The sequence below is a fragment of the Mugil cephalus genome, chromosome 14 (genome assembly GCF_022458985.1).
Source record: "Mugil cephalus isolate CIBA_MC_2020 chromosome 14, CIBA_Mcephalus_1.1, whole genome shotgun sequence".
NCBI lineage: Eukaryota > Metazoa > Chordata > Actinopteri > Mugiliformes > Mugilidae > Mugil > Mugil cephalus.
This window is the reverse complement of record NC_061783.1, coordinates 14,704,916-14,714,783: the sequence shown is the minus strand read 5'-3', so window position 1 is coordinate 14,714,783 and position 9,868 is coordinate 14,704,916. Positions and strand designations below refer to the sequence as shown.

Sequence of the window (9,868 nt, the reverse complement as noted above, 5' to 3'; positions counted from 1 at the left end):
GCAGCCATATTGGAATGCTGGATGTGGAGAGAGAGGGGGGAAGAAGCAGGAACAGGCGACGACAGAGAGGGAGACAGTCGGGAGCGGAAAAAAAAAACCCACTATCTGTAACTACTCCCAGTTTTACAAGTGAAATAACGGATTATTTACCGACTCCTGACGCCTCGTGCCGACGGTTAAGTCAACGCAAACCTCCCGGGCGTCACCTGGAACAAGTCACCGTGAGTGATGTTGTGTTTTTTTTTTCTTTCTTTTTTTTTCTTTCTTGTGGGGGCTTATATTTCAACTGCTAAAAGAAATTAGGTTACTTTCCTCTTTCCCACCCTTTTTTTTTAAACGTTAACCCTTGTTAAGTTAGTTTAGCTTTACGGCTCCGTAACTTTTCTTTCTAGTAACTTGACGCGGTTGACGCTGCCACCAAACTCGTCGCCACATGGAGTTGAATGTGTTGGTTTACGGTAAATAAAAAAGAAAATCACCGGATTAACCTACATTTCACCCCTCCCGAAAAAAAAAATAAAATAAATAAATCTGCCCTAAGAAGCGTTGTGTTTGTAGCTTTGCCTCGTTTTTACCTTGACTCGCTCCTGTGTGGACCAAGTCAACTCTTACTTACTCCTCTTTACTCTCCACCTTGAAGGACCACTTGGGTTTCATTTCCTCTTTTCGTTTTGGCGTCAAGCCATTCATGGCACCAACTCATTGACCCACTAATTTATAGTAGTTGGTGTCTACTTGCTTCGGGTAACCGAGTAAATGAGGATCACGAACTATGTTGTTCATCCACAAATGCAATTTTTTGCACAGTCGGAGCTCACAAAGTTAGTCAGTTGTTGATTAGACAATACTTTTCTAGGTTTTTCCTCATGCTTAATGCGAACTTTTCACATGGTTTCGGCATATTAAAGGAGTACAGTTGCTCCTTTTCCCCTAAAAGAGTCGTAGAACCACTTAAACCAGGGGGACTTCAACTTTTTTCAGGTTAAGACCCACAAACTGGTGGAGAGTTAAGTAGGGACCCCCTACCTACTATATGTGCCCTATATTAAACTTTGCTAGTGCTATTTATAAATATACTATATTTATATAGTATACGCCTATATGTATAGATGTGTACTATTATTATTAGCATATTGTATTAATCAAATCCATAGAAAAATATGTGTTCCTGTCATTGATAATATATTAAATATGAAATTGGTTTTATATTACATGACGCGCCAATCTGACTTATTTGTTGCTGTGTTGTGGTCCTAGCACGATAAATCTCCATCGGTTGGAAAGATGAATCACTGCGATTGGCTGTTCATCTTAGAGAAGAAAGAAAATAAAACTGAGAAATTCAAAGGTCACACGAGAAATGTTATCTCCAATCTGAACATTTAATTGAACAAATAATTTCAATGCATCGTCTGTACCTTTTGGGCCGTGACTCACCAAGCCAGTGGACGAGATCGGGGGGCTGCACGGGCGAGGGGCGGGGCAGTGACTGCAGGCGTCCACATGAATGAAAAATGAAACCACACAAGCTCCGTATTTGTGTTTTGCACCTGGGACCTGGATTCAAAAAAGTGCGGTTCCAGTCACCAAAAAATCCAGATCCGTCATGACGGTTTGCTTGAACGTGCAAGACTTATCCGGTTTTGCCCAAAAATCGTATTCGTATGGATATGCCCTAAGAGATATTATACACCGATCAGGCATAACAATATGACCATGGACCATGTCCTGTGGTGTCCTGCAACAGTTGCTAGTGGGGGGTCTTTGGGTCCTGTGGGGTGAGTGAAGGGGCCTCTGTGGATCAGGCTTGTTCCAGCGCATCCTGCTGATTCTTATTGAGTATTGTGAATCTGGAGGCCAGATCAACACCCTATTTTTCATGTTTTTTGAGTCGTTCCTAAACCTTTTTTGTGTGTGTGTGTGTGCGCCTGTGGCAATCTGCATCCTGCTGGGGATAGCTGCTGCCATCAAGGAGTGGGGTGGGGTGGGGGTGCCTGGTCTGGTCTAGGTGGGTGGTGCACGTCTAGATAACATCCACACAAACGCCACGTCCAAACGTTTCCCAGTAGAACATCGAATCGTCACACGATGGCCTATGATATTTACTCGTCCTGTCAGTGGTCATAATGTTGTGGCTGAGTGCTGTGAGTAAATCACGTTGGGAACGAGGCGCCGCATTCGGCACGCTCCCAAGAACTGTGGTGCTGAGCTTGGCTTGCCTCCACTCCATATTTCAGATGCAAGAAAATGCTAATGAATTGCAGTATCCTGAGGCCACTGAGGCTTCAGACCTACAGTACGCTAATAGGAGTTCAGTCCTGCACACTTACATTTGCAATTCTGAAGCGCTGGTTTGCATACTTATGCGATCGAAGGCTGAAAAATGTAGGTGGAATATAAACATTTGATTCTGATTCTGGTTGTTGTTCTTGTTTACTCACACGCAGACTTAGTTGCGGTGGGTGACATTAAATTCCTTTCTCCTGAATAATCTCATCCGATGAAAGCCTTTGTCGGGATGACGTCCTGCAGGCGCCGCTTCCTACAACACAACAGGCCAAAGCCTTTGATGTCACGTTCAAAATATAAATCTCCAAGTGCTGCCTGCTGTAAATCTACACGTTTCTCGCGTAGCTGTTCTTTTAAACATAGAGCTTTCTACGGGATTGATTTTCTGAATCGCTAATTAGCTCGTCCACTTGATGGGCTTGTGTTTAGCTCAACTCCAGCTGCATCCATTCAGCACCGTTGCCGTGAGTGAGCGCTGCACCACATGAAGAGTGGTCTTCATGTGGTGGCTGCCAATTTGCATCGCTTTTTGTGGTTAATTCGCCGACTTAAAAAAAAACCCCCGACGCACAAGGTGGTTAGACGTGAAAATCGAGCCAAGCCATTCATCCCGTTCGCGCATCTTTGAACCGTGCGGTGACAGAGCACGGCCGCTGTCTACTAATTTGGGTATCGTGAATGTAATCCACTATCTCGAGCAGAAACATGTCATTACGTTCAACGTGTCAAACGAGCTGAAAACAATGTTGTTTTGCTTTAGATTTCTGCCACGCTGCTCCATATGTGGCTCAGGGCGATCCCTCCTTAAAGGTGCTCTGCTCAAGCTTTTAGTTTTTTACAATTTTCCATTACTGTAGGGATGTTACTGTAATAGACTTTGTGATTTGTTTTTGTGTCAGTCAGCTGGCAGAACCAAATGCATACACTTCCTATAGGCCAGAATAAATAGCTACACCTATACTGCTCTTTTCTGTGGCTGGTCTACAGTGGGCTAATACAGGCGTGGCAGTGTTTCTGTTAGTGTGTGTGTGTGTGCTGGTGTTTCCGTGTGTGTGTGTGTGTGTGTGTATAAATTGCAGAGCAGTGCAGGAGGCCTGTATTTATAGAAACACTTGACTACACTCAGAGATCTTACAGGAGCAGTCCACCACGCTGCAAGAAACTCCACCGTCTCTTTCTTTCCTTCTACGTTGTGCCCGTTTATTTATTTCTTTTTTTTTTCCATTCTTTGCCATTATCTGCTCTGTTCTGCTCCAGATAGACGGGGAGGGGGGAAGCTGTAGACATGATAATAACAAAGCCGGCAGTCTAGTGTCAGTGTGTTGCAGTATGCGGTGAGACTCACAATGATCCAAACTAACGATAGCAGCAATAGCAGACACATACTTTGTGTGTGGAAGTATGCGGGGCGTCCTGAATGAGAGTGTGTGTGTGTGTCATGAGGAATTCATGATGGCTAATGAAGTAATTTGTCAGTAGAGAAAAGAACCACTCTGCACCGGTTTCTTTGCAGTTTCAGTACTTTTCAGTTTCCAGTGATTGGCTGCTTTGTACCTACTGTGTAAATATGTGCAGATGTGTGGAGGTCTAAGCTGTTTTCCGGCATGAATTTATGATGGCTGTTTGCTAACTCACCTCAGGATTGGGGGGAAGAAAAAAAACATGAATGAACAGTTTAACTGAGAAACTGGTGGTCGTTGTGTGGCCCCATTAATTTCATTTGGAAGTATGACTAACGCAGTGTTTGTGTGTGTGTGTGTTTACAGGTATGTACATGCACGCCTATGTGTGTGTTTGCGCTGGCGCTTCCGTGGAACTTATTCCCCTGCATCCTGCATGTGGTTTCAGCTGTGAAGGAAAAGGAGTGTGTGTGTGTTTGTGTGTGCGTATGTGTGCGCGCACTTGGGAGACAGGAATCCAAATGAACATCCATTCCCTTTGCTTCTGGATTAGTTGCATTCAGGAAGCAGACCCCACACCCCTCTGCGCGCACACACACACACACTCACTTTCAGAGCACTTATTGTACATCCTAAAACACGCTGTGTCCCCCAGGAGCTCAGAGGAAAACGCCCTCTTCCTCTCAGACTTCTCTCAGTGTTGCTGTGTGTGTCTGTGTCTTTGTGCATGATACATGACGACTGTGTTTACCCAAGATAACTTGGATAAGTGTCCTCTTCATGATATCTCATCGCTGCCTAAAAAGTTGGATGAGCGGGGTGTGTAGGCGTTGCTTTGCTTGCTTTTTGTGCGTTTGCTAACTGAGGTTGCATTATGCAATATGACAAGAATTCCCGGATGGTGGACACCTGACACCTGAATTTATTTAAGGGGGTGTGTGTGTGTGTTTGTTGCATCAGCAGGTGGCAGCAGGAGATGGAGACAATGAATGAATAATTTATAGCGGCTAGGTATTTTTAGTTAGCTACACCCCCTACCCTGTATTACCAATGTGCCCCCAGTTGGGAACCTCTGGTCCAGACCACTAGTTGTCAAAATAATAGGAACATGCGTCAGTACAATTCAGTTTAAGAATACTAAAAGCCGCAGCCAGTTATTTTAAACAAACACCTCCACGAAGCTAAGATTTAGTGCAGTACTCGTGTACCTAATGAACTGGTCCAGTTGTGTACACTGTGAGTTGCACTGTTAGTATTAAGAATGACATAAGGCGCACTAAAAGAGTCTATTGGGCAGATGTCAATCTCACCACTGCAGGATGTTCCAAGCAATTACAAAGAAATTTACTACCTTGCTTGAAGCCTCCAAAGATGGCATCTCTGCAAAGTATTGGAACTTCTATCAACCCCAACAATGAAGATAGGTGCATTTTTCATACTTTTAGTTGTTTTTTTTTTTGTAACCAGAAATGCAGATGTTTGTGTTCTGCGCTGTAGTGGTTGTGACACATCTGGATGAATTTTGTGGCAGGGCGTGTTTGTTTTTTGAGCTTTACGCAGTTTTAGGTTTAGTACATGTGTGTTAAGCATCGACAGACCCGTTTTTTTGCAGTGTGTTCTGCTCACTGCATGAACAGATTTTTCGCTACAATGGGAGGAAATGACATCATAGTTAATGACTTGTCCCTCCTTGGGGCATGCATACACAAGGACAGACACACACACACAAAAGCATACACACACTTGGAGCGAGCTACTCTCGGTCGTGCAGGTCACTGGTGCAGCGTGTCAGCTGGTGATGAATGGAAGTGAAACGCAGCAATTCTCTCTGGTGTAAAGATACGTGAATGTGTGTGCGTGTCTGTGTGTGTGTGTGTGTGTGTGTATATGTGTGAGCGGATACAAGAAACCCTCGACAAACTAAAGACGACTCTCCTGTCCCCTAACGTTTCTCTGAGCAGTCAAGAAAAGAACAATTCATTCCTCAGATATTGCAAACGAGTTGTCGCTCTCCGTCTGTGCGTGTCGTGCTTGAGTGGACAGTCAGCGTAATTACATTGCAGTGAGTCAGAAAGTGTGAGAGAGAAAGAAGTAATTGTTGGGCCTTTGTCGTATGGACACACAGAGGGAAAAGATGTGGGAGGAGGAGAAAGCCGGGCGGAAAAAGGAAAAAAAAAAAGGAGAAAAAAAGAACATTTTCTATGTGCACGCATGGACGTCGAAGTCATGATCCACTCTGTCTTCTTTCAGCTCCGTACGCAGGATGTTTAATCCCACAGTGGCTATTGTACAGGAAAAAAAATTACAAGAGAAAGATTTTTCTTACCCCCTGCTGTGAGCGTCCATTTGCTCAGCTGTCCAGCTTTTATGATATCTCAAGATCTGACACACCACTTGCATTCTGGTCAAGCTATAAAAATATATGAGTTGGGTTAGTATGTGTGACCATAATGAAAGGAGCTGTGGGAAACTTATTTGCTTTCTTGCAGTACTTTCTCATCTGTATATTTATAAGGAAGCAGTTTGTCTAATTCCAACAAAAATCTATCTAAAAAAATTCCCTGACACATTGACACGTAGTCTAAACAACTGATTTTCTGATTCAAAGCAGTCGTCATTTGAAGGATCTGATAACAAAATCCATTCATAAAATTCTTGGTTCCAGCTAAAAAAATAAATAAGTTTCCTCCTGTTAGAAAACTTCCTTCAGCCTTACACAACTAGTCCACGCGTGACAGAAGCTACAGACTGATGTGTTGTAAGCATTTTGTGTTTAAAAAGTGTGACGACACATCCAAGATGTGCCAACCAGAGCTAGAAGATAGGGGAAACACCACGAATCTCAGAAACAGTAGCTGAAATGTCTTTTTTTGTGAACCTGGTCGAGCAGTTTTGGTACCTAAACCTAAAAGGGTGTATTAAGTAGTGTGTGTTAGTTTTATGCACTGAATTTCTCTGAAAATGATACTTAACCTGTGCGGTAGCAGAGGATTTCCTCAGTCACAATGAAGCTATTATTCTGCCAGGTAGTGGAAGTATATAATGTCTGGTTTCCAGGTTAAAGCTGGCCACAAAGAATTCAAGTTGCTCAGGCCAGGTACTTTACTGAGCGTGAAAGGCAGAAAGAGAGAATGGCATTAAGGCAGTCATTGCTGTCTGCTGGGCCAATCATATGACCTCATCCTCTCCTCTAACTCAATGCACACCCCCAGACACACAAACACACAAAAAAAAAAACCCACAGTCATAATAGATTACAGGGTGAAACACGCAGAGATGAGCAGTGAAACACCTGGACACGAGCCATAGTTATGACATCACACTCGCACAGACCGGGGTGCTGCCATAAACCAGTGCGGCTGAGGTCAGATGTGGGTATAATGCCACAGTGTCTGTCTGAGTGCCAATGTATATGTGTCTGACTGTGTGATTAGTCACCAGCAGGAGCACTCTCGTAACAAAGCTTCATTGTAGGATTTGTTTTTCAGGCAGTCTGTTTGTCTTCCTCTCTCTTTCCTTGATTACTTTTTTTAAAATGAAAATAAAGACGAATGTTGTAGGTGTTCAGGTGTATAAAGATAATCATTAAAACCCTGGAAACATTGCAGTAAATATGCCTAAATAGTAAATGAAGCAGAGTGACAGCAAGCTCCCAGGCTGACACGCATCGCTTTAAAATTCTTTACCACTAGAGGGCGATGTTAACACACAGACTCGTGATGTGAGCATGCTGTCGTGGAGAGATCTAAAGACAGAGCTTAGATCCACCTTCTAAATGAGAGTCGGAGTAGTGGTTGTGTGTCTGTGTGTGACATCTTGGCCTACTAATCCAGTGGCCCATTAATCTGCTTTACTCCTGACCGACTCTCGTCTGCTTGCTCTGGTGTGTGAGACGGAGAGCCCCACTCATTCACAAACCGAGTGTACGCTGTGACCAATATACTATAATATAATAAACAGTAAATGATAGGAAGTTTACTTCCTGTGGGCCTTGTTTAGGCACAGACGGTGGCTATAGACTGGGATGCTCCAACAACAAGATCCCTGCTTTCAGGAAAAAGATAGTTGACTAAGCGTTCAGCTTTCTTTCTTTTTTTTTTGGACAATCTTTGCAATGTGCAATGTTTTTATCAGTGTAGAAATAAACTTAACTGCTTTATGATACCATAAGACACTTTTTTGGAACTAGTGGCAAGCATAAGTGCTCTGATATAGATTATTAAGGTAGAGTTATTCATCCTTTCAGCTCTGTGTAACGCAAACATTATCATTTTCCATTATCTTTGATGGTCTGCCGTGCATAGCAGCAAATATGTGCACAGATGCAGAGAAACAATGAGGAATAAACTGAACGTACTTTGCATTAGGCCTTTAACTTTGTACTGTGTGGTTCTACACAATCAGCGTGACTTATGACTTTGCTTTCATAGATGACAAATAGAATTAATATGCAAACGTTGCTTTCATGGCGACGGCTTTTTGAGTAGCATCTACGTTGTTGGTGCTTTACGGTGAGGAATCTATTGGATTTTACTCTCCTCCATGTCTCTCCTTGCAATTTGATTACAGTCTAATTGGATTAAACGTGCAAAGTCTGCAGAGCAAGTGACCGTTAATCTCTGGATGGATGAGGATGGATGATTTTTGTGAGACGGTGTTGAGTTGAGAACATTATGACTAATTGAGCAGCTCCTCAGGGGGGAGTTTTGTGTCAGAGAGGCAGAGTAGCCAAAGGCAACACAGCACAAACACCCACGCACAATGTTTAAATAACCCATACGTTATGTCATCCCGAGCTGTCTTAAACTTCCATGTTATTAGTTTGTTCTTTCTTTTTACTACTCTTGCATCTGTTTAATCACTTCTTCCCTTGCAGTTGTTGCATCATTTCTTTCCATTCCACTTCTCTTTTCTATCCCTCCTCCCTTGCTGTTCTGTCTCCTGTACATCTGGCTCCTTCCCCCCCACCCACCCATCACTCTCCTGGGGGACAAAGGCCTACCTCCCCATCCGCCACCCTCCTCCTTCCTCCTTTTCTCTCCGTTTGGTCTCCCTCCCCCCTCCTCCTCTCATGGTCAGAGGCTCCCCACTGCTCGTCTTTCCCTCTTCCCTTTACTCCACTCCCACTACTTGTGCTCGTGTGTAATCTGTGTAGTAGCAGTAGTTGTAGTAGAGGGAGGAGGCGGAGGAGGCTGGTCTGTAAGTCGACGTTATACATCATTACTGAGTTAGCGCAACGGTAGCCCGAAGACCACAGAGGCTCCGGGATTTTGTTTTTTCCCAACTTGGCTGTCTTTTAGAGGACTCTTCTCTTCTCTTCTCTTCTCTTCTCTTCTCTTCTCTTCTCTTCTCTTCTCTTCTCTTCTCAATGGAAGGACTATATCATGGTAAGGCTTTCATCACTTTCATCATCCTGTAGTGTGAATGGTTTCATGTGTGTTATATCATGAATGCATGTATAAACCATTATTTAAGTCAAATAATTAATGTTTCTAGTTTGTGTGTATTGCCATAATTGAAAAGTACTGTTCATAAGTGCAGTTTCTTGGTTGTTAACATAATGACGATGATAAAGAGAAGATGGAGGAATGCATTAAATGGTGAAATGTAAAAGATACTTATGGGTGACAGCTTGGGCTTTAGGAAGGAATATTAATTGATTCATTGAAAGTAAAAGGCAGATAGTCCTAGTTAGTGTTTTTGATGCTCAGTTCTATCTTCATTCTGCTCCTTTACCTTTATAACGAAGAGCCACATTTGTATATGAAAAAAGGAGATGGACGTATTTGGTTGTTGACTGCATGCAAGAGGCTTCACCTTCAAGTGTGCGTGTGCAGTGCAAGGACTTAACGCTGCTTGTGTGTGCGTGTGCGTGTGTGTGTGGGAGAGAGTCGGTACATGTAAGAAAGAGATGTATATGAGTGTCAAATGAAGGGGTTTGGCTTGTGTGTGTGTGTGTGTGTGCATCCCAATGTGGATCCCAGTGTTGCACACGTGACTGTGTGTAGGTGTTGTGTGCTCTGTGTGTGTGTGTATGTTGTGTGTAAAATGTAGGCATGATCTAACAACCTCCCTCCAGCGTTTTGTTTCTGGGTTAGATCATCTATATTTCAGCGTGGTTTTAATATTTTGATGGTCGCTCATAATAAATGGAACCTTGATGAACTGCAGGCATGGCT

At 43.3% G+C, this 9,868-nt stretch overlaps 1 protein-coding gene across 2 annotated transcripts in view; it reads left to right on the top strand.

Moving 5' to 3' along the window:
- The window catches only part of ptk2aa (protein tyrosine kinase 2aa), a 57,191-nt gene continuing 47,323 nt past the window's right edge, over positions 1-9,868 (top strand). The window contains exon 1 of one of the 2 annotated variants that reach the window (XM_047604969.1): positions 1-221. Coding sequence is in view for 1 of the 2 variants with exons in the window: in XM_047604963.1 (XP_047460919.1) it covers positions 9,058-9,076 (19 nt within the window). In the remaining variant the exon portion in view is untranslated. Of the gene's footprint in view, positions 222-8,858; positions 9,077-9,868 lie in introns of those variants that run through there. The other variant, XM_047604963.1, reaches the window with a different exon arrangement.